Source organism: Arvicanthis niloticus, unplaced genomic scaffold (assembly GCF_011762505.2).
Source record: "Arvicanthis niloticus isolate mArvNil1 unplaced genomic scaffold, mArvNil1.pat.X pat_scaffold_302_arrow_ctg1, whole genome shotgun sequence".
NCBI classification, from domain to species: Eukaryota; Metazoa; Chordata; class Mammalia; order Rodentia; family Muridae; genus Arvicanthis; species Arvicanthis niloticus.
Window position 1 is genome coordinate 46,798 of NW_023045959.1, and position 25,438 is coordinate 72,235.

The 25,438-nt window shown below is 44.6% G+C and overlaps 1 protein-coding gene across 8 annotated transcripts; it reads right to left on the minus strand.

The window, feature by feature from the left end:
• Positions 1–1,569: 1,569 nt before the first annotated feature.
• LOC117701886 (putative sperm motility kinase W) lies at positions 1,570–18,491 on the minus strand. Of its 8 annotated transcripts, none has more exons than XM_034493297.1 (9): positions 16,880–18,491; positions 12,528–13,680; positions 10,918–11,912; positions 8,856–9,027; positions 3,243–3,480; positions 2,781–2,944; positions 2,440–2,574; positions 2,264–2,347; positions 1,570–2,096 (listed from the first exon to the last, which is right to left on the minus strand). In XM_034493297.1, exon 1 carries the CDS (start codon positions 18,362–18,364, stop codon positions 16,883–16,885), a length of 1,482 nt encoding a protein of 493 aa, XP_034349188.1. In that variant the 5' UTR covers positions 18,365–18,491; the 3' UTR covers positions 1,570–2,096; positions 2,264–2,347; positions 2,440–2,574; positions 2,781–2,944; positions 3,243–3,480; positions 8,856–9,027; positions 10,918–11,912; positions 12,528–13,680; positions 16,880–16,882. The 8 variants fall into 8 exon arrangements, with proteins under 8 accessions (XP_034349188.1, XP_034349186.1, XP_034349187.1 ...); XM_034493295.1 differs by adding an exon at positions 7,506–7,620 and having other exon boundaries at positions 2,440–2,585; positions 2,781–3,480; XM_034493296.1 differs by having other exon boundaries at positions 2,781–3,480.
• Positions 18,492–25,438: the final 6,947 nt, after the last annotated feature.

Sequence of the window (25,438 nt, forward strand, 5' to 3'; positions counted from 1 at the left end):
TGTGCATGAGTTATTTCACCAAGAATTATCTGAGAGCAGCTGTGTTATTGAGCTGTAATACTGTTGGGAACAGTTTTCTCTTTGGAAGTTTTTCTTGCTGGATCTGGGCCCTGACCAGCAGTCTGGGTTTGAGGTTTCCCCAGAGCTGCTTGGCTTGCCACTGAGGATGCCACTGGCTATTAATTGCACAACACATTCTGCCACTCTGGCTCTGACTCTGGTCCTTGGGATCCAGTGTAGTGTGTAAAATATTCACTATAAAAGGACTGTTGAGTCAGTGTCAAATCTCCTGAGCCCATGTCACCTTTAATCTACCTTCCTTTGTGGTGGGGCCCAAGTGTGTACTCTTGAGAAGGTCTCAAATAAATGTTAAATGCCTCTCACTGTGTGAGCAGCAGGGCAGGGTAGAGTCTTAGCGTGACTTTGAGGTCCTTGCTAAGCCCTTTGCTGCTCTTCAACAGCACAGAGAAACTGACTGACCAAGAAATAGCCAGCAGGAAGTATTCCACGTGCCTCCTAAGTCCCCTACACCCTCAAAAGAGACATGTGAGGCAGTGTTAGGGTAGTTACCACAACGAGGCTTTATTCTCGTACCAGGTAAAGCAGAAGACCCCGAGCCTGGATGAGGCACTGCTTATATACACCCTAGAGTGGCGTGTTCACTTCTGATTGGCTGTTCACTCATCACCCCTTATTACGCCCCGGGATTGGCAGTGGCTTGGCACGCTTTCGCCTCTTTGCACCTGTGCAGTTAGTTGTTTACTTTTGTGGGAGCAGGATGCCAGCTCCATCTTGTAATGGCGGATGCTATCACCACTAACTGTGGCTCCTTACAAGGAAGAGCTGAGGGAGAGGACCAGTTTAGATGACTCCCAGAGTATCATCCTTGGTAATACTTTGGACTGACAGGTATAATTTGACTTCTAATTGCAGGAACTCGGATGTTGAATTATTTCCCCGATACAATATAGGAATAGTCAGAACTGGCTCTAGGGATCTGATGTTCTCCTGTCCCTAGTCTAGCTCTTAGGTAAGAGGAGGATAGATTCTTGTATACCCTTCCTATAATGTAAAGAAAGCCCATGTGATGTTGGCAGCCAAGAGTAGTGTTTCATACAGCTTGTGACTTGCAAGAGAGAAGCAGCTGGAAACAAAGGTAGCAATGGAGGGCTCAGGCAGGCCCTGCCATGGATCTGCTTCAGTCAGAGCAAGAAATCACATTTATCCAGCTGTCACAGCCACATAGCTCATGCTACCTGTCACATGATCTCAGTGTGTGTCCTACACTTCCTCTGATTCTCAGCCCTCCCTTACTCTCTAACGTGCTGTACCTTCAAGTTAATTCTTCTATGCCAGCCCTGTGCCTATGCTTTATGTATTGGCAAACTATCCATCCTGTCTTTGATCTGTCAGAGTACAAGATATCAGGTACGGTACCTTCATAGGGCAAGCATTGACTCCTCTGTCCCTGGTGACATTCCTGACCTGAATTCTCCATACAGAGTCAGGCCTGCTCTTCCAGGTGGGCAAGCTGACAATTACAGTGAAAAGGGTCAATGACCACAAAGTACAGAACAGCACTTTTAATGTCAACTGTTAGTAAAGTTTAGTTCCATCCCCTTGAAGGGATATAAATCTTTCTTAGCCTATGTATCTCATGGGATACCATCATGCACATGACACGCTCAATGTTAAGACTTACAAAGTTCTACCAAATGAGGTATGAGAGGACAACTGTGGACACCTGGGCACAAGATGCCCAAACCCAGAGTCCACAGAGACACAAGTCTCACATTCATAGTTCTAGTTGCAACAGCATCAGCAACAGGCTTCTTCTGTGGAGTGGGGCCTTCTTCCTCTCCTAGGATGCAGAGGTAACCTCTGACCTGAGTCTGTCAGGCTCTCTGTATCCTGGAATGCCTCATGAAACTCTGGTCTTTGCACTTTTCTCCATCTATGCACGCTGGGATGCATAGATGTTTTCCATGCATTTCCTAAAGATGTGGCTGATCCTTACAGTGGCCAGGCTTCTTGGCTGGAGTCCATCTTCTAAGCCTGGGCTCATCATCTTGAACAATCTGTTCAGTGTCAAGAGGCTGAATATGGAGAAAAAATGAAGGAGCTTGTGTAAGTTGAGAGGAGAGTGGCTTTCTTGCAAAAGATGAGTTCCCAGCTCTCTCCCAGCAGTCTTTGTACCTAGCAGACATCCTAGCACTCCACCAATACATATGAAAACCCTCATGGCTATACTTGTCCCTCTAACCTGAATTCTGAGCTTTTTGTTGGAGCTCTCCTGTCAGAAGAATCAGAATCTCTCTGAGGTGTTAGCCAAGGAGACCTGCAAGAGCTGAAGGAGATGGAGACAGGGATTTGTGGGCTGTCTCTCCACTATGTCAGTCAGGCTATTTGGAAAGAGTTAACTTGTGCCACACTGCCTACCTAGAGGCATCCTAGAAACCCTGTGGAAAGTGTCAGGGTCCTAGCACTCAGAGGTTCTGGTGTTAGTTGCAGGCTCTTCTCCTGCACTGCCTGAACTGGTGAACAGCATGACATCTTCAGGCTTTGTTCTCCTTCCTACAATGGGACTAAGAATGGAAACATCCAGTCAGGGGTATTCTCATGAGAACTGCAAGGTCACTCAATGACTAAGGAGGAGATGTTAAAGAGCTTCAAGAATGGGGTAAGTGAGCACAGAGAATGTGAGGAGCCTGGGTACTCTGAGGGGAAAGAGACACAACTTGACCTTCAGGGATCATATACCCAGTTACAGAAAACATCACCTGTGTTGTCCATGTACAGAAGGCAAGCAAAGAGACCCACACATAGCTACTGCAGTGACCACACGGAAAGTTTTCCCCTGGAGACTCAACACCTCAGGGGCTGGGATGCATATATAAACACATCCAGGAGTGAGGGTGACAGCCAAATGGTTCTTCCTGCATAGCTGAAAAAAATGTCCAAATGTTACTTCTGATGAGTGCCCACTCTACTGGGCATAGCCCCAAATTCATACAGCAGAAGATTTCATTTTAATATGTCTGTGTCCTCTCCATTTCCCAGTCACATGGGAGCATTATGAAGACATAGTGAGACACTACAGATACGCCACTGTTCAGAGATGACCTCCCAGACCACTACATTGCTAAACAAACTAGCAGGGTCCAAAAGCCACAAAAGACTTCAGTAGACTTCTTACCTCCGTTGTGCAAATGGGGTGTACAAGAACCATTTTGAACACTTACTTAAGAGTCAAGGGTCAAGATCATCTTGTTACATTTTGATAAAAGTTGCCTGGAAGCAGCTCAACTTGCCCAGCAGAGACTCATTGCTCCAATGACTGACAGAGTTCTACCCTCCATCATGATTGGCTTTTGAGGGCCCAGAGATGTCATTATCATCCATGGACATCCAATTTTCTGGAAAATGAATTCTCAGAGCTCACTGGAAGTTTTTTCATGATGATAAATGCTGAGATAAACTCTGGAGGGAACACAAGACATGGTGATATCAAAGGCAGGGCTCAAAATGGAGGCACAGAATGGTGTACCAAACAGTATCCATTCAGCATCTTAACTCATCCACCAAACCATAGATAGGAGCTTATAACACTGGAGTGTACCTTATATAAGCAAATACTGTCTAAGTTGAAAAGCTGTGAGAGTGTAGTGAAGTGCAAGCCAGCTAAGGATGTGGTTCTTATCCTGTGCTGTCTTCCACAGTAGAGCAGAATATGGCTAAAGCCGGTCCCCTGATTCTAGACAGTAGGTACCTGTCCTCCCTCACTCTGCTCAGGTTCCTTGAACTCAGGAAACCCTACAACTCACTCAGCTTCTATTTAGCCCTTCTGCCAACAGACCTCTCATTGTACCATCATCCAGCCTCTGTAATGTCCCAGATTGGTGGGTAAGATTGGTACTGCAAAGAAGAGAGCCAAGTAGCAGCAAGCACACATAAGAGAATAGAAGCTAACAGCCTAAAGGATGACACTTTAGCTACAAGCAAAGTATCATTCAGTACAGCTAGTGGTGGCAGCTGGTTGTTATCTTGTTAGAATGTAAAAGGTTATCAGGAGATTTGTCTTTCAGCCTTGGGTAAACCTGAAACCTGAAAATGGAATTCTTTGAACTCTGCACAACCAGCCCTGAGCCTTACCATTTGAAAAGGACTGTTTAGGATCCTCTGTACCAAATGAGTTCTCTAAAGTTTAAACACACTCTTGTGCATCACCCAGTTGAACATATTGCTGGGAATTTGATTGGATTTCGCAGTTTACTATGTTTCTCTTGACCCACTTCTGTCTCATGTCTGTTAGTTTCCTTGACAATTAAGCTTTAAAGAAACTTTGCAAGTGGTCTTTTCAATGTTTTCTTGCAAGCTATTTTCAAATGGTTAACTGAACATCAGACAAGATGAGGAAGATGGTTTACCCAACAACCACCTGAGAAAAATGAGAGAGTCTTCCAGTTCAAAGCTGCAGGGTCACTGATAGAAACCAGAAGGGATCATCCCTAGGAAACATGGGCCAGATGCAAGTCACCAAATACTAGAAAGACAGAGAAAATCTTGGGGATGAGATAACTTGTCAGGGTTGAGCAGGACCTTGATGGCCTAATAGATCGGTACAACAGCATTGAAACTTTTCTGAATACATCTTGTCTGTAGAGTTTCAGAACAGGAACTTGATTCAAGGAAAATAATAAGAGCAGACGGCTTTTCAAGTGGCACACTCCACAGGAAGTGCTAATCACCAGCAGATGGAGTTCTCAAAAATGACTGGGAAACCTTAAAGAACACCACAGGATTCTGTGAAGCCAGAGAGCATGGTTGGCATGTGGCCAGAATGTGCAGGCAAAGGAGGCCCTTCTGAATCAGAGACCTCCCTGGCCTGTAGCACAATGGCTTCCTATGTTAAACTTGGAAGAGCCTGGGCTTTGCAGGCAGCAGAAAGAATCACACAGGTGATCCATGGCTGCATGTTAGGCCACACAAAACAGGCTACCTTCAGATTGAACATGCTCATCTCCCAGCATGATCAGTAATAAACCCAGCTCATATGTGTGGGAGAAAGAGACCATCTCTCCTTAAGATTTAAAAAGACACATCACTCCTCTCTGAGAGAGAGGTCCACTGGATCTTTAGAGGAATCTCAACATCTCTGCTTCATGTCCCTTGAGGATATAGTGCTCACCAAGGCCAGTTTGCAGTCATGCTCTCCCTCTGTGTGGGTCTGAATAGATAAAACTCTCTGAGATTGCTCAAGAGAGGATCTTTCACCTCTGCTTTCCCTCCAAGTCACAGTTCATCATCTGGACCTCAGACAACTGAGAGGTGGATTAAGTCCTCTGAATAGTTTCCAGGCAAGATGTGATTAAGGTCAGGAAAGAATGGGGTGAGACTTTGCTGCTCTGTGCAATGGGTGAAATTGATGAACTAGCTCACCTCAAAATGCCAAGGACATGATGGAGGAGCTGTGAAGACTTGTAAGGTGGAAGGATATCCTCAGATAACATTTTCTAGTCTACTTTACAAGAAAAGCATACAAAAGGAAGAAGATTCATGCATGGCTCAAAACTGAGCCTTCTCTGAGAGGACTGGCTGTGTACTGAAGTGAGGTCACTGTAGAGCTCTTAGGACACTGGACATGGCCAACATCTGCCCATGTTACACAACAGCACAGCCTTCTGTGACAGATCTAAATGTGCAGTGAAACCATCTTACTCTAGAACTGTTAGGACACTGGACATGGCCACCACCTTCCCATGTTACACAAAGGGAGAGGTATAAGAGTTGGCTGACATCTAGACTGTGTGCCAAGGTGATGGCTGTAAGAATGACTGAAATGGCTGTGTCTGAGGGGGAGACTGTGTTACAAAAGAAGCCAGGAGGAAGGAGAGATCCTTGGTCTAGGACCCGTCAAGCAGGGCTTCAAATGTGCCTTTTTTCTGTGAGCCTCGATGGGTTTCTGTGTTGTCAGAGCAATCATACTCATGAGAGACCTTCCTGAGCCTGGTTTCCCATTTCTCAGAAGGACAAAGTATATCATTTATTTCTCTTACAGACAGACATGAGTACATTTACCAAAACACAGTAAATGCACTGTCCTTCCATATATCAACAATTTAGATGCCTTGGGTTGTGATTCCAGCAAGAGTATCTAACTCATACCAGGATGGTGTTAGATACAGGTGTACAGGGTACATCCCTCACAACAGCTGCAGCAGGAGTGGTAAGACTAGTCATAGGCAACCATGTTTCCAACCTCACTTGCTTTAGGGTGTGGTGTCATCAAAGCCTTTGCTCTAGGTGCAGTGACTTAAGAGTGTTTGGGAGTTTCCTTTTACACAATATAGATATTTCCCAATGCTGCCCCCTGAGAACAGAACCTGAGGACATCAGGTATGCATGGTTTGAGCTGTAGGAGTCACGTCAACTTTGAGACCTTTCCTCTCATGCATGTTTGATATCCCAGTGTCTTAGCATCAAAAGCTACATTATCACAGTGATCATCTAAAAGATGAGGTCCACAGTGAACTTTAGTTCTGTCTTTAATATGAGATGAAAGAAACACTAAATTAAGGGTGCTCTGTATCTTGGTCTGTGGATTTGTGGTGACCCTCTGAGTGCAACATGTCAAGAGTCATGCTAACTGCAAAAACATGATGTATCTTTTGTGGTGTAGGACTGTGAAGATTTTTTAGTAATCCTAATATTGGCTTGTCCATCCTAAAGTGTTACAGACATACTGTCATAGTCACAGAAAGTTCTGGAAAACTAAAATTAGGCAGAAAGAACAGGGGAACATGAAATAGGATGCTAAGATTCAACAAGTCTTAACTTAGAGTACCTAGCTAAGAGGTCGATTATACACACACACACACACACACACACACACACACACACACACAGACACACACACACAAAACGAAAACAAAACAACAACCAGAAAACCAGAAAACCAGAACTACAACCAAGGCAATTCTGTGGGACAGATAAGATCTGGTTGTCCTGATTGGCACCCAAGGAAAGAGAACAGCACCTATTTGTTCAAAGGCTATGTCTCCCACTTCCCAGAATAGTCAGATACTTCTCCTGCATGTACGGGCACTGCCTCAGATCCTTGAGGTTTTCCTAAAATATCCAATGGTCCCTAGGTATTTCACCAAGTTATCCTCTGACCTCTACTGGCTACCCAGAAAATATGAATGACAGCTTCCCACACATACACAATTACAGGGAGAGAGAGAGACAGAGACTAAGAGGTAAAAAAGCAAAGAGAAAGAGAACAGTAGGGTGCCAGTTAGTTACAGATGCAGAGACATAGACAAGCAGGAGTAAGAGATATAGAAATAGAGAATCAGAAAACAGGAGAGAATAGAGGAGAAGAGATACCAAATTGGTATGTAAGTGAGTAAATATGTAAAACAATTTAAAATATTTGCAAGGTTACATGCTTTCAGAACCATACCAACTGAAAATTAGGCAAGATCTGTAAGCCTCATACATACCTACTAGCACGGAATTGGACCTACTCAAAGAAGTGCAGGCTAGCAGAAGGAAAATGAAAGGCTGATCATTGGCTAACATCTCTTGGAGGGAGGGGTTCCACACCTGGAAAAGGATCTTGCAGAGGAAACAGAAAAAGGGATCAACCTGAAGGCAAAGAAGTCTGCTGTGAAATAGTAATCTATGTCTGGAAAGCATCAGTTGAGGACACAGCAGAGACATCCCAGGATGAGCTGATGGCTAAGTAAAAACACTGTCATGTATAATGTGAGGAGAATCTGAGAGGTCAGGCAGGACACACTACAAGATATCAGCTTTGAGGCTAGGTAAAATGAGAAGCTGAAGCCTCTAGTCATGAGTCTGAGAATTTTCAGTGCTGGGAGATGTGGTGGCCACTGGGAGCAATTCATGTTCTTTCATTTGAACCCTCAAGCTGTGCAGGAGCAGTGACCTGGAGGAGAGTCTTCACAGAAGAATCTTCTAAATAAAGTTTTCCCTGAACACGTCTGTAGAGGACTGATTTGATTACCTTAAATGACATGGGAAGCCACAACAGTTTGGGCAGTGCCATTCCCTAGACTTGTGTCCCAGACTGGATAAGAACAGAGAGCTCTCGAGGAGCACAAGAAAGAAAGCTTACATGCAAGCATTTATTTCCCTCTGTTCTTGACTGTGGATATGACATGGGTAGCTTCTTTGCCTGTGTGCCTTGGCTTCACTGTGGGGATGCAGTATATCCTGGAAGTGTCAAGTCACTGTGATGGAAATGAAACTAAAAAGGTTTTGTTTCAGATAATCACACTGACTGTAAAATAACCCAGGTGCAACAATGGAACATATCTGATGGTTCCCTTAGTCAGTCAAAATTTTCAAACTGGGCTCCCTCCCAACTCACACTCAGTGGGACCACGGGCACAGTGCCTCACTTCCTCTGAATGTCTGATCTCCAGTCATAATGTAATAACTGCCTTCAGAGAGTTCTGTCCAGGGTCAGAGAGACCGGTCTCAGTGCATGCCATGTGTCAGATGACAGCAAAGAGGAGTTTCAGAGACCCTGCACATCCCTCCACTAAGGACCTTCTAGGAAGCTCATATTAAGAGGAAGCCTGTGATACTGTCCTTGCTTCCCTGGTTCCACCATTCCACTGAGAGAAAATCAGTGAACAGCATCCTTGCTGAAGCATGGGTGAAGAGCTAGGGAAGAGGGCACTCTTTAACAACTGGATACACAGATTCCTCACATTTAAGGAATAACCAGTGACAGGAACTGCCAGCACCTCTGCACGTGGCCCCTTCCCAAGTCCCAACTTGCAGAGGAATTCTAGGTCTAGGCATTTAAATGAATGACTTACATCACCCTTAATGGTGACAAACAGACACTGGAGACATCTATGCTGTTTTTACCAGTCCTCCATACTACATTTGCTTGTGATGATGCTGATGAGGTCGAATGACTTATTGTTGGTGTCATCCTATTTGGCAGAAACGAGGCCCTTGGCCTTCCAGCTGACCATATTCAGCAGCCTGTTATGGGAAAGCACCAAGACATGCAAGAGAGAAGTGAGAGAATGGAATACCATGCATGAGGATAGAGTCCCCAGAACCTTGGTCATTATCCAGCCCATAGCTTCCTGATGTCCTGACACTGAACTGAAAATCTAGAGAAGAAAATGTGTGAACGGACCAGAGGATGAGCTCCTCACAAAGAGAGTCACAGGGGTTAAGTGCACAGAAAGAGAGGACAGCAGAGAGAGTGCACAGATGATAGAAAATTACAGGATATTCCCATGTTCCTAGAGAAGCATGCCAACACTATAGAAATGCCATTCAGAAAAGACTTAGCAACTGAAGATGGAAGTACAATAAACTGTCTTTCCAAGCTGATGACTGATCACAAAGTCTAGGATGCTGAGAAAAACAGAGCTGACTGTTCCCAGGGGCCCCATCTTGGGCTTTCTCTGGGCATTACAGAAATCTAGCTACTCAATGCACTGTGTTACTCGGGTTCCTCTTTGACCACAGTGAATACTTATTGAAAAGTAGGTGGAACCCAGAGGTCAAACAGTGTGGGAGAACTTTCCTGAAGTGGCAGGGAGGTCTGCTAACTGAGCAGTGAGTGTCAGCCTGTTCAAGGTAATCATTCGTACCTCAAGATGTTCAAAGAATGAAGAGGGATAAGCCCTGGAAGAAGATCCTGAAGAGTCTCTGCATGGCACATGCCACCCAGGGATCCCTCAGTCCCTATCAGCACTTAAGGGCTCTATCCATCTTAGAGCTACTACTAATTTGGGGCTGTGACTGAAGGAACATTGGGTAGTGAGTTGAAATCAAGCACATAGTGAGAAAGCAACATGAGACCTCTACATCTTTCTCACAGGGTTTTTTTTTTCAAGTGTACACCCTGTCGTCTCTGAGACAGAATGCTCCATGTTGGATGTTGGAAGCTTATATTTTCACATATTGAACTAGATTTTTGGATCAGCAGCAGCATTAGCTACAACTACAGTTCAAAATGAGAGAATTCAAGAGGTTGTGCCTTTAGTGAAATATCAGGTTCTGACTTTCTTTTCAGAATGTCCTCAGCAGCCACAAACAGGGAAGGACTTGGTGCACAGCTTCTGGATTTGCCTGCAACCTGTGTTGCTCCTGTCAGGAAAGCCTCGGGATTGTTTACTGCTTACTGAAATTCAGAATCATAGCCACAGACATCGGAAGAGAACAGTGATTGAAGGTCAGACCACAGAGGATTCAGGTAGCTCTTCCTACCTGGACCACTCAGTGTCTTATTTTCAAAGTTAAGAATAATCCTGGACAGTGACAGGGTATTCCCAAGAAGACTGAGTGGTAGCATGTAAGAGAGAGAAGGCTAAAGTGCTGAGGGAAAATTGAGGTCCAGGAACCCTCATGGTGACAGTTTTCATCTGCAACCATTTCCTGCTTAGAAACTCAACATGCATGTGTGAAGAATGGTGGAGCCCCATCCAGGAACATGGCCTCTTGTTTCTGGGATTCTAACATTATCCCCCTATCAAGACTGCCTCCTCATTTTCTAACATTCCCATCACCATCCTAAAAGGAGGGTACCTTTCCGCCTTTTGGTATGTTGTGACACCCAACACTCTTAGGGATTGAGATCTGAGTGGAGAACACTATTTTACCAAGAGATGAATTACAATAAATTTCTGTTATAGTGTCCATACAAATCAGACCCTCACAGGCACTTGTCAGGTCCTGTCATTCATGATGGCTGCCTGTCCCATGGTGGCTCTCATGGCCCTCTGTCTCATGCCTACTTTCTTCCCTGGCTCACCCCAGCAGAGCTGTCTTCTCAGGGAGTGTGTTTCCCAACAACCTGTACTAGGCTGGAAGCTCTCAGTTTCATTACCATTTTTACCTGTTTTAATGTGGACTTACCTCACCATCTTTATGTTCCTGAATGCCTGGATTCTGCCAGAGTGTCAGCTCCATGTACAGAGCTTGTCCATCACACCAATGATCCTGGGATCCCGCACCTAGTGAGGACTTTGCACATCACCACCCTTATAGAATGGCAACTGACTGAAGCACAGATGAAACCACTTCACTGAGACATTCTATAAGCTGGGGTGACATCTCAGAGCCAATCTTCACCCCAACTCCTTGTGGATAAGAATGAAGTTCAGCCTCTGAAGGGAACAATGGCCTCCATGGTGCTATAGGATTACTGGAGCAGGCACAGATGAGGAAGTGAGGAATAGACTGCATGGCAAGAACTGGGAATCCAGCTCTGTCAGACACCCCATAGGTAGAGCACAATCCTAAAAAAAATTCAGTGCAGTGTTCTGGGGGCATCCACTGACAGATTTGTAGAGGCCCTCCTTTAGGCTTGTCAAGTCTCTAGATTGAGAGGCAATGCTGAGGGTTATTCAGAAAGAGGTTGTTATGTTTTGGTGACAGGGCTGTCACTAGGGAGACACCAACATACAATGAAAGTCTGAAGAGACGATCAAAGGTTGCACCATGTAGCTTCCAGGTACAGCTGGACCTCCCGTCATTTTTGCATGCAGCTTTTCACTGTCAAATTTCTCCTTTCCTTACTGTCACCTCAGTGACAATAGCACCTTGTAAGGCCAGGCTGGGTGTGTCTTATGGAGACAGAGAAATTATCAGATGAGGATATCACATGATACCGTTTTGAAGAGTAGAGTATCCTGGTTAGAGGATAGTCTACCAGGACAGGTGCTTCTGCAGGAGATGGTGACACTACAGACTCTTTGTGTTTGAGCATTGTAAGCTCAGTTATAGATGATCAGAGTTGCAAATGTCTGTAGTCTTCTCTTTCCTAAGACTTGGAGAGTCCTGGAACACTGGATGATCAGGGAGTTCTGGGCAGGTTAAGAAGTCTGCAGGGACTTAAGTGTTCAAGCTTCCTGAGAAGACAAAGACAGCAGGGAAGAGGAGGGCTCCTTAGCTTTCCTGTCTGCAGGAATTCTGGAACAGTAGCAGTTGCCCTGGAGTGACTTGCACTGATGTGGGTTACGTTTGAGTATAGGAGGAGGTGAGCCTTAGGGCTCCTTTTGGTGTTACAGGACACCAGAAAACCTGTCATCTTACTTATCATTTCTTTGGGCTCTGTTGGGTTGGTAGTGTATTCTGCTCTCAGGAAGGATTTTGGTACTGGCAGATAGCATGTTTTACAGTGATTCAGGCCTTAGAGGTCCCCTGTCATACTGGGCAACCTTCAAGAGGTCAGGATACTTGCATGCTCTGAGCCTCCCCTCCCTTCTAAAATTCTCCTCTCAGGAGGATTCTAGCACTAGCAGACAGCATGTCTCTCACAGTGATTCAAGCTTTAGAGGTTCCCTTTCAAATTGCATGTCTTTTAAGTGATCAGGATATATACATTGTTTGCTAGCACCCCACCCCCTTTCCTAAATGGAGAAGCCCATGCATGCTGTTTTTCTCATTTGAGCCCCGATGTCCAGGGAGACAAGTCTATTTTGTTCTATGTGCACCAATACAGAGTGAGTGTACCCAGTACTTACCATTTTCTGTCAGTAGATATACGCATCCACCACAGAAACCTTCTGGATTCCTGGGTGTTGGTGTTGACTCAGATCCAGGAGTCATACTCTGCTCTCAAAACTTGAAGGTCCATTCCTTCAAGGCCTGAGGTTTTTTGTTTTTGGCAGCATTACAAGGTGACTCAAGTCCTCCTGTGTTTAGTGTCCCAATACTGAGAGCAGCACACTGTTGGGGCAGGTTGGGTGTGTTCATATGGAGGTATGGGAATCATCACATCAGTGTCAAGGGCAGAATGGCCTGGTCAGAGGATAGTCTATTGGCTTCAGTGCATCTGCAGTAGATAAGGACAGCACAGCTGCCCAGGACATCCTGCAGCTGGGACAGATCTTCCAGAGGCTGTCCATTCTGCATGTCCTTACAGACATATGAGGAAAGAGAATTTCAGTTCCTCTCTTCAACTATATTCCTTGAGTTGTGGAACAAGATTCAATTCTGGGCATGGGAAGGAAATGTTTTCACCTTGATAGGAGATAGGAATGACAGAAGGAAGAGAAACAAGGACCAGCTCATGAGTTCTATGAATATGCATGTTACTTGTTCTTGGGGTACAGGGATTGAAGCTATCGGCTGAGGTCTTCTTGCCTGTTTATCTGATGGTTTGGGCGACTACCAAAGAGGCACTGTTCTTTTGCATGGAATCTCTGTGGAGAATTCTGTACCACGGTGTATACACCTCATTAGTGGATTGGTTGCTGTTTTACTGGTTGTGTATACAGAACAAATGTGTGAGAATTCAATCTCTCCCTCATCTACAGATGCTGGTGTCCATTCTGGGCAGATGCTCCACACTGATACAGCAACCACAGAGCTCAGGCCTTGGTGTCCTTCTGAACTGCAGGGAGACTTTGAGGTTGCTCAGCATTGACCATTATCCCTCAGCATGTACCAGATCATCACGTTGGATTCCCTCTGGACACTGACAGCCTCACCTCTTTTCTGCATACCTTGTTCAGGTAGGAGAATTTTACTTTGTGTTTCTATTCAGTGCTGTTATCTTGAGATGTTACCTTCAGCAACAAGGAACCACTGTGCTCATAGTCAGGGATCCATGTCCTTCCCAGCTTCACAGGCACAAGCTTCTGTAGCACAGCACCCTCATCTGTAGAGGAGAAGCTGAAAAACAGAAAGGCATTAGATGCAATGCGAACTTAAGCCCAGGTGCCATGGCAATGGCAGGGTCACCTTCTCTGAGAACCTCTTACTGAATGAAAGACCTAAACTGGGTAGATGACAACTAGGATAAGAAGCAAAGTGCTCAGGAGGGAAGGCCACTGGAGCAAGTGCGGAGATGGGAGAAGCTATGCACCATTTTCCTTTTAGTGAATGACTAAAAAGTGCACTTGAGACATGCCGTGGGCATTAAGAATCACCAAGGCACGGCCTGGAGAGATGGCTCAGTGGTTAAGAGCACTGACTGCTCTTTCAGAGGTCCTGAGTTCAACTCCCAGCAACCACATAGCGGCTCACAACCATCTGTAATGGGATCTGACACCCTCTTCGGGTGTGTCTGAAGACAGTGACAGTGTACTCATATACATAAAGTAAATAAATAAACCTTTAAAAAATCTTGTTGAGGCCATAGACTATTGGACTTTATCATGTTGCAGGTCAGGAAGCTAATGGAACACCATGTCCTTTAGTTTGGTGAGAGTAAAGAGCTCACATGTGCCATTGGGCTTTGTCTCACGATGACTCTGGCATAGGGAAAGTCCAGAACCTCTATTCACTGTGTGAACTGTGGTTCCAGAGTGACTCAAGTAATCATCCTCTGTGTATGAAGACAGTAGCATTGAATCCCAGATACTTAACATATGTGGATAAACTGATGGGGTGAGCTGCTGAGAGACCTTATAGATGCATGAGTGAAAATATGACAGGAGAGAAAGTCACGTCATCTACTGTTCCTGGAGTACACCCTCAAGTATCTGGCTCCCCTTCCCAGGTTGGATACTTTTTTGACACTTTGGTCAAGCTGAAGTCATTCGGGATGAAAATATCCTGTTGAGAATATGTCCTTATCGGATTTACAGTGAGTCTATAGGACATTTTCATTATTAGTGCCTGACTGTGTGTGTTTAGGCCAGTCTGGGTGGTAGCACAGCTGGGAGTAAGGAACATGCCAAGGAAATCCTGGTGGAGAAGCCATTAAAGAGCACCCTTCATGGCCTCTATTGTTATTTGTGCCTCTAAATTCCTTAAGTTACTATTTTTGACTTGCCTCAGGGACAGTTATGCACATGTTTTTCAAGCTAGAACACACATCTGTACACAAACAAGCAGGACCTACTGCTCTCTGTGTTCATGGCAATCATGAAGAGGGAATGGCCTTGATGGACCCCCGTTGCGATGTCAGAAGGCACCATCATGTCCAGGGATTCAGGCTGGCAGCATGTCACATGGCTTCCCCTATGACCTTCTGTGCCTTCTATTCTTCCCTCCCAGGCTCTGAACTGCTGTAGCCCTCACAGAAGTGTCTCTTGTGATTCCCTGAACTACCATGCATTCTCTCTGGTAACTTCCCATGATAGGTGTTTTCATGTAGACCTACACCACCATTTTTGTCTTCCTGATTTTCCTGGACTCTGCCAGCATGTCTGTTGCTTGGAAACAGGTCCATCTTCAGGCCTAAAGATCCCTGGATCGAGCACATAGTGAAGGCTTGGCACACAGCACACGGTTAGTGAATGTCTTCTGACTGGGTAACTGATCACAGCCTGACACAGAGTCAGCCTAGAACATGGGATTGAATCTCAGATCTTGATTTCACACTGGATGACTGGTTCCACTTAAATAAGAATGAAGTGGGGCCTATGAGAGAAGACTTAGCTCCAGCAATGAACTGGAACACAGATGGTAGACGGAGCACATGGACAGGCCCAGCCCAGAAAGCACAGAGCAAGCTAGATGCCTAGGACACTGAGCCCTACCATGCCAAACAGCCCACATTCTGGGAACAAAATTCCAAGGAAATTAAGTGACAGGTCACAAGGCTACCCTCTGGAAAATCAGAAGACACCTTCCTCCAGGCTCTTCAGAAATGGAAGACTGAGGCTCAGAAATGTGGTGAATGCTTAGGAACCATTCTTGTTTCTCAGGCATGGAAGCCTTTGAGGTTCACTCACAAGTTTGGCAGGTTTCTTGGGCTCAGTGAAACAGATGTGTTGTGTGCCTGCTCCCACACTTCCTACAGGAAATCAGGACACCTAGGCTGAGTGATCTCCGTGATGGAAGAAGCACTATGTGTCTCTCTGTGTTCTCTAAACCTCAGTGTGTGGTCCTTCAGCCCAGCACACAGACTCACCACACTGTCCCAGTAGACAGAAGCCTGGACTTTCTTAAACTGCAGCACTTTAAGAATGTGGTGCTGGATCACATTCTGGAGGCAACTAGATCTCCCACACCTGAAGCCCACTTTCTATGTCCCCCAAGCCTCCTGCTGTCAGCTGCATACAATGTAACAAGCCTCCCAGGGTGGTCTCTCAGGAAGATAGCTAGTTGAGAGGCTGGTTGAGTTTTAATTTAGAGTGATACCTAAGGGAGGTTGGTTAGTATGAGAGGCCATGAAGGCACATCCTATGTATGCACAAGGGTGGGATGCTGACATGGTGTCACTCAGCATGTTCTGTGCCTGCACAGGAGCTGCCCAAGACAACACATGGGCTGAATGCATAGGTAAAGTGTGAAGAACAGAGCTGTGGAAGGACACTTCCCATCTCTGCTCCTTCCTTGCTTTTATGGGTGCTGTATGCCCAGGCTATGAATGCTACTATGGAGATTCTGGTAGAATACTGCGAACCATATCCTCACTAAAGGGCTTGCAGGATACACAGGAACTGAGTATCCAGCTCAGCTTCCCCAGGAAGCCATCCAAGCATCAATGTCAGACTTCACAGGGCTCAGCACACTCTGCCTGTCCAACAGAATTGTAGCGAGGCATTGAAATGGTTCCTTTGCGCTTTGATCATGGTCATTCTGCCAGACACTAGGTCCCCAAGCAGAGTCTCGATCTGAATACATTTCTCATAAACAACAGCTCCACAAGCCCCCTTTCACCCAGGCTGTACCCACAGTCTCTTGCTGATTACTGCTAGTTGGGTTGTATCAGATACCACCTAGGCATTCTCCAACAGGATTTCTTCCTGAGGTGGTAAGCCAAGGATCAGGGTTTAATCCAGCTGGAATAGAAATACATCTGACCATCCCAAGAGACCCCAGAAACGTACACTTCTCTGATTTTTCCAGCAGGGAGACATGAATAAAGACATAGAAAGTAAATTACAAAGCAGAGATGCCTCCTCCCATACCTGCTTACCCTTTACTGTGTTCTGCCTCCTGCCTCTCTCAGGGGAGCCACTTTTTTGGAGGATGTTTTCGGGGTCTTTGTCTTTTGAGCACAGGGGAAGCAACAGAGTCTTGATAGGCCTGCTCTGATTTTCCTGGTGAGTCTCTTGAAGCACCCAGGCTTCTTAGGAGGAGATGTTTGTATATGAGAGTGTTGCTCAGGTGGCACAGGCAATTCCTCCTCCAGTATGTTGTTGCAGACACTGGGGGCCGCCACAGATCCGTTATGGAGGGCACAGGTGGAAGTGCTGCTGGTCTTTTTCTCTGGACAATGTAGAGCAACTGGAAGCATGGAGACACTTGTGGCCACGTCCTGTCCCGATGGTGTCAGGGCAACAGGCACGTGCATTTCTGAGAGCTGTATGTGGAGGAGACTAAAGTTGGATTCACTGGTCCTTTTCTTTAAGGGAAGACCAGAGATAGAGGGGTCAGCTGGTGAAGGGGGTGGTGTAGGGCACCGATCCATAGTCTCGACTGAAGTTGTAAATGCATGCTCTTGCCCCTTGTCTGCCTGTGCTTTTAGAATCAAATATGCCCCCATGGATTCATTGTACTTTCTCTTGTCCAGGGATTCTATAATCTCATTGGCATCAAATCCCATGCCACAGAGCCTGTCTATGATGTTATAATCTGGATCGGTCTCAGTCGGGATGTCTACCTCACACTTCACCACCCAGGGATGGTTTTCAATTCTCTCAGTGGACGGCCTCATCTCTGGGGCAACTGTGAGCAATTGGTGGATTAAGTTTTCCAGCTGCCCAGAGACGTGAGATGGAATGTCATAGGTCCCTGTTGTGATGTTTTCGTCCATCTCCTTCATGGTGTTTCCTCTGAAGGGGTAGTGCCCAATGTTAATGAAAAATAGTACCACACCCAGGCTCCACACATCAGCTTTTTTCCCATCAAATGGCACCCTTAGTACAATCTCTGGTGCGAAACAGCTTTTGGTCCCACACTGCCGTTTCAGTAATGTGCCAGATCTGCACGTGACGGCCAGACCAAAGTCTATCAGCTTTACATTACCGTCCTCATCCCTTAGTATATTCTGCGGCTTGATGTCATGATGCACAAGATCCAGGCTGTGGCAGTACTTTACAGCTGACACTACCTGCCCGAATATTTTCTTTGCCTCCTCCTCCTGCATCGGGCCATCCTCCTCTATGATTTCATACAAGCTTCCTCCCGGAATATATTCGGTGATAAGGTTAACGTGCCTTGATGTTACCAGTACCTGGTAGAGGCAGATAATGTTGGGATGGTGCAGTGTCTCCAATGCTGATATTTCGGCATGTATCCCCCTGATGTTCTTCTTGCAAATCTCTACCGTTTTTATGGCAACCAGCGCCTCGGTTTTCAGGTGCGAGGCCAGTTTCACAGTGCCAAAGGAACCTTGGCCAAGAGTAAAAAGCACTCTGTACTGACTTTCCATATTCTTCTTTTTGGAGTTGCTGGCCATGAGGGTAAGTGTTCCCTGTGCTCTGGTGCACACAGGATGCGAGGTCCAACAACCCAAAAATTGACAAACTAGATATGTATTGGAGGAGTCCCTCCCACAGGTCACCAATATCAGCTCCCTGCTCTGTATGGACAAATACAACAGTCCAGTCCACAGTCTTATGCAGAGGGCCCTCATTCTTCCATCACAGTAGCTCTTTGTGAGGTCAGAGCACAAAACACTCAGAGCAGTGAAGGTTGTTTAGCAATTACAGGCAGCAGAGTATCTCAGTGGCCTTTGTAGCTGGATGTTGATTATGTCAAACCATCCATCTGGCCTTTTAAGGAAGAGGTTCATTTTGGACAAGTGTTCTGCAGAGAGCGGCCAAGTCATCACAAAATGTAACTGGGAGCTTTTCTACCCAGCCTCCTTGTTCCCAGAATAGGACTCTAGACCTATTCATAAAAAGATGCCTAGGCCATAAGCTTTGGCTGATTCTCCAACCAGCTTGTAATTCATACAACCTGTTTATTCTAGTCTGTGTCTGACACATGGATGGTTGTCTCTCCTAAGATTCATGTTTCTGTCTTCCTCAGAGTTCAAGGTCAATCTGTAGGTCTTCATTGTTTCTCTGAGTTCTCTCTCTCTCTCTCTCTCTCTCTCTCTCTCTCTCTCTCTCTCTGTCTCTGCCTGATGTTCCACCCTTTATTTCCTCCCTTGCTTATCTGGCCATCAGCTTTTTATTGACAGATGATGCTTATACACAGTACCAAAGAAATTCCCTTTATATATCATCTACCCCCACCCTGCCCATAGTCCAACTAAATGCCCATCTCTAACATTAGTAAACTGCAATGCAGAGGAACAACTGTGAAAACCAGCAGTCAGAATTACATTCACAGTGTTCATTCTCTCTCGTATTGGGCCACATTGGAAAAAAAGTACTCTACAATCACAACTATCTTGGTGATTGGGTTTGAGTTTCTATACTTAAATCATGTTCTTTCATAATATGAATTTATAGAGAATTTGAGAGAAAATATTCATTTTAAAAGGAAGGGTGATATGTAGGAGGAGCTAAGGTGGGAGGAGTACTGAGAGGAAGAGAAGGAGTAAGAAGAGGAGGAGAAGAAGGAGAGGAGAAGCTAGGTGATGAAAGACAGAAAGAGGGGGAAGACAGGGAGGCAGATGTTAATGTATCTCCACCAGTCAAAGATAGTTGATATATCTAGGTTGGGTAGTGGGTTACACCTCTGATTGAGCAATACCAAACTTATAAAGCCCATGATTAACATTTTTAAAAAAATGTATATCTGCAAAAAGAAAGAGGGGGCAGAGGATAGGAGTCTTCTAAGGGGGGGAATGGGGAAAGGGGATGGCATCTGAAGTATAAATAAAATATCTAATAAAAAAGGAAAAAAAAGAAAAAAGGAAACAAAAAGGAATATCTACCATGTTGCTTTTATTATGTTTAGATATGTGCCTTGAATTCCTGATCACTCCAAGACTTTTAACATGAAGGGGTGTTGGATTTTCTTAAAGGCTTTTTCAGCATCTAATGAGACAAATCTTGTGATTTTTTTTCTTTGAGTTTGTTTATATACTGGATTACATTGATGGATTGTGTCATATATTGAACCACCTCTGAATCCCTAGGGTGAAGTCTACTTGATGATGGTGAATGATCTTTTTGATGTGTTCTTGGATTTGGTTATGAGAATTTTATTGAGTGTTTTACATTATTATTCATTAGCAAAATTTGTCTGAAGTTCTCTTTCTTTTTTCCTTTTTTATTATTTATTTTATTTATTTACATTTCAGATGTCTTCCCCTTTCCCCCTTTCCCCATTTCCCCTCCCTAGACCCCCTATCCCATCCCTCTCTTCCCTTTTACTTTTATGCCATTTTAATTCCATGCATGCATTAAGGTCAGTTCTAGGTTGAGGATCTAGCAATACGATAGATGCAAATATTCAAGGAACAAGCAAGACAATACTCACAAATAGCTAAAGAACAAGCAAGGCATTAAACACAATTACATGAACACTCTTGTGATCACTGTTTCTAAGGGCTTATCAGGATGGCCAAAATATCTGAGCCACCTTCCCTGTCCTAGCCCAAAGTCATTTTCATGTCTGAAGCCTACTTCCTTGTTCTAGCCTAAGATTTAGATTCCTGCCTGAAATTACTTCTTTGTTTTAGCCTAATGTCACACACCTGCCTGAAGCCTAATTCCTTGTCCCTGGCCAATGTCATATTTCTGCCAAGCAGCCCATTTCCTTGTTCTTGGCCCATATCAGAGTCTTACGAAGCAGCCCCAAAGGCTGTCCACCTCTCCTCCTGTTTTACTTCATTAACAAGACTGAACCTGTCTTAGGTCATTCTGACAAGAATGCCTTCCTTACCCATCAGGGAATATGTGTTATTCAAAGCAATGCACTTCTGTCTTAGGTTGGTAAGGCTCTGTGCAGAATCTTACCCATCCTTGGCTTGCCAGCCTGTCAATTTAATAACTCTTTCTTAGGGTCCATTTTCAGGTTCAAGCCATATACTTTGGCTGCCAACATGTTGATATTGTTAAAGACAAGCATTAATATGATGGGCAGGAATAAAAGTATTCCAAGGACCAAAAGGGCTAGCATGATCAAGCTATATATGCCATTCTTGAAGCTTGACCAAAATAGAAATACTGACCTCAGGCCATGGGAAATTTTATTTGCAGTATCTACCACATTGACACTCAGCACAGCAGCATTCTTGAAATCCATAATCTCACTATATAAAGTTAAAACATCCAGAGAGGTGTTAGAATTATGCCAAATACAATGCAAGTGTCTTGAAACATCTTCCTAATTGTAATGATTACCACTGTCAATTTTAGAACTAACATGAATCCAATGGTATTTGGCATGACACTCGAGAATGTCTCCTTACCCTAAATTCTGAAACTCCTTTTAACAATTTGAATAGGATAAAGAACATCAGTCCATTCATCTAAATACCTATCTATATTGTCTTGTATATTCAATACATTAGTAACCTTTTTTGCTAAGTGACTAACAAAAGTAGTTTTCTTAACTTCTTGTGTCACAGCAACTGCAGAAGCAGTGTTGCTAACAATTAATGTAATTAAAGTTGTTATACCACCAATAATCAAGCCCACCACCCTCTTGCTTCTGCTTTAAGCCTGACTCATTTCTTTCAGTACTTGCAACCTATTTTAAGAATACCAACTGCATTGGTATTGGTACAGAAAAAGAAAAAGATAAATGGGATAGAACTGAAGTTCCAAAGTTGCACTCTACAAATCCCTGAGTTGTATGGGATGAAAAGTTTAATGAACTGCATGGTATTGGTACAGAGACAGGCAGGAAGACAAATGGAATAGGATTGAAGACCCAGAAATGAGCCCACACACCTATGGTCACTTGATATTTGACAAAGAAGCAAAACTATCCTGTGGAAAAAAGGACAGCATTTTCAACAAATGGTGCTGGTTCAACTGGAGGTCAGCATGTAGAAGAATGCAAATTGATACTTTCTTATCTCTCTGTACAAAGGTCAAGTCCAAGTGGATCAAAGACCTCCACATAAACCCAGATACACTGAAACTAATACAAGAGAAAGTGGAGAAGAGCCTTAAATACATGGGTATAGAGGGAAAGTTCCTGAACAGAACACCAATGGCTTATATGCTCTAAGATCAAGAATTGACAAATGGGACCTCATAAATTGCCAAGATTCTGTAAGGCAAAGGACACTGTCAATAGGACAAAATGTCAGCCAACAGATTGGGAAAAGATCTTTACCAATCCTACATCCAATAGAGAAATACATAGAGACAAATTATATGGCAGAGACTGAAGAAGGAGCCATCTGAGACTGCCCCACCTGGGGATCCATTCCCTGTGCAATCACCAAGGGCAGACACTGTTGTGGATGCCAGGAATTGCACGCTGACAGGAGCCTGATATAGCTGTCTCCTGAGAGGCTCTGCCAGAGCCTGACATATATACAGAGGAAGATGCTCATAGCCAACTATTGAACTCATCAAGGAGACCCCAGTGGAGGAGTTTAGTGAGAGGACTGAAGCTGGGCGGTGGTGGCACATGCCTTTAATCCCAGCACTTGGGAGGCAGAGGCAGGCGGATTTCTGAGTTCGAGGCCAGCCTGGTCTACAGAGTGAGTTCTAGGACAGCCAGGACTACACAGAGAAACCCTGTCTCAAAAAAAAAAAAAAAAAAAAAAAAACAATTCCCCCCCCAAAAAAGAGAGAGAGAGAGAGAGAGAGAGAGAGAGAGAGAGAGAGAGAGAGAGAACTGAAGGAAATGAAGGGTTTGTGGCCCTATGGGAAGTGCAGTAATACCAAACAAGCAGAGCTCTCAGGAACCAGTGAGAGAGGAGGCCCTTGGTTCTATAAAGGCTGGATGCCTCAGTGTGGAAGAATTCAAGGGTAAGGAGGGGGGAGTGGATGGATGGGTGGGGGCATACTCTCACTGAAGCAGGAGGAAGAGGAATGGAATAGGGGACTTCTGGGAGGGGAATGGGGAAAGAAGACAACATCTAAAATATGAATAAATAAAATATCCAATAAGAAGACTATAAAAAAGAATTGTTATTTCAACCAGTTATGACAAGTGTATGATATTCCTAGGATGTAAGCCAGGGAACATTGCCATTTCAAAGAGAATCTATTTTGTCTCTCTGGTGTCTGACTTTTGTGCAGAGTAGGGTGTCTATTTGTCTGTGATAAGCTAGTTTTACAGGCTCAGGCATGTCCTTATCTCTTTAGGGCTGCTGAGTGTGGATGGGCTTTGTACAGGGTTTCTTTTCCCTTTATGTATCGTGGGATTAAGCCCTCAGCTTTTGCTCTGAGACCAGAGGAAAAAGCATTTGCAATTAGGACTCAGAAGGTGACAGATGAGTGGATTCCCAGTGACACCCCTTCCTGGTTTACAAAGGCTACCATTCTCTGGGTCCTCATAGGACAGGGACTTTTTTCTACCTGCACTTTAGTGCATGCTAAAGTTCTACTCAAGTGACAAAATCTGTCCCTGCCTACCTACAGGAGGCCTGTCTCTAAACACTATCCCCAGATGTGAGGGCCTTACCATTTCAATCTAGAGAAGATTCAAGAATGAAATTCTTTTGACCTGCAGGCTGTAAAAGAACCCTGAAAAACCACCCTTCATTTTCTCCTCTGCCTCTTCTTAGCTCCTCTCAGTTTGCAACCAGGTTATTGCCCAAATGGCAGGGGCACTGCTCCAGGAAGTTTGCTGAAGCTCACACAAGGGACAACCACCAAAGAACAACGAGTGGCAGGGACCTACCCAGGGCTCTTATTCAGAGGACAACAGAAGAAAATGAAAAGCATGGAGACACTTTTGCCCCATGCCATGTCTTCAGGCAGGTGCTGTTCTAAGCACAGGGGCCTGAACAGACATGTACAAGATCAATACTTCTTCCTTTATGGGGAAAAACTGAAGGAGAAAAAATTATGGGGCACAGAAAAGGTTCATGGGCAGGGTCCATGTATTTGCAGAGATCCTGCAGACAAGCCCAAGTTTATAGCAAGGTCTTTTAATATGACCTATGTCCCTTTTATTTCTCAGTCTCTCTCTTCTGCACTCATGATATGTTTGTCATTCCAAAGTCACAAAACACAGAAGGCTAAGATGGTGTGGCCTGAGTAGGTCTCACTTGGAATAGTCTGTGAACTTTGCACACTCATATGGGTATGAGTACATATGGGTTTCAAGCTTCCCAGAGATGGGACCTGAAACTTTGTCAATCCCTATTAGGATGTGGTCATGCAGCTCACCTTGAGTGTTCTGTCTGAAGAGGAGATGCCCTGTGCTCTTATCTCAGAGAGCATCCTGTCCAGACTCCACCCAACATTACCATTGTATGACTCCCTCAGAACAGGTTCTGGGGCACTGAGGGCTCAGGTCTGCTATGTCCTGCTCTAGGTTTGATTGCAAGACCAAACTCAATGACTTTACATTGCCTTTTGCATCTAAACAGGTGTTCAATTTTTAGCTGTTGTGTTGGGATTGTTTGGTACCAAACTCAATGACTTTACATTGCCATTGGCATCTAAACAAGTGTTTAGTTACTCATCCATGTGTTGGGATTGTTTGGTCTTGTTTGGGACAGTATTTGATTGCTGTTACGGTCTATTCAGATTGTTTCTGGGCATATTCTTTTGGGAGATACCAACATTCCTCTGTCAAGAGTTATATTCAGGTATTAAATAAATGGAGACGTCATCATGACATGGAACTTAAAAATTGTAATTCATATGCTGTTACTTTTGGGGAACAGCAATATCAAAACAAATGTAGTACAGATGCTTCTCTGAGATTTCCAGCATGGAAGTATTATGCTTCTATGTCCTTTCAAGGTCAAGGTAAGCTAATTTTACAGAGTCAAGCCCACACAACTATAGGGAAAAGCACCATAAACTGAACCCTGGGTTTTCCTTTCTGAAAAGGCTGGCCATGAAATGAGTTTGAGTACCATCCTTAACCTCTGATGACAGACAGGTCCAGGGAAAATCTCAACACATGGACTAGAAATTAAACCAAGATAGGTTCAGAGGGGTCCTTTCATTCTAACAAAAGAAAAAGAAAGTATGCTCCCTGAACTATAGGGACAAAACCCCAACCGAGACCTCAGACTTACTCACATAGTATTTCTATTTTACCTATAATTCCATCACAAATGTTCCATGTGAAGGAGGGAGTGAAGAGTGCCCGTCTCTACATAAACCACAGTGGCTGTCTCCACTTTTGCCTTCAGGGCTTTTTTTCTTCCTTGTGATAATACTAAGAATCTATGTAGACTTTTGAAGGATAATGGTCCCCATAGGCTCATTTACTTCAATGCTTTGCTCCTAGGTGGTACATCTGTTTAGGAAGGATTAGGCAGTGTGGTCTTGGGAAGAGCTGTGTTCCTGGGGCTGGGTTTGCAGGTTTCAAAAGCCCAGGCCATTCCCTATGACTCATTCCCACTCTGCCTCCCACTTGGGGACCAAGTGAGCTCTCAGCACTCCCCTTGCAATGTCTTTGCTGTGCCACAGTAGACTCTCAGTCT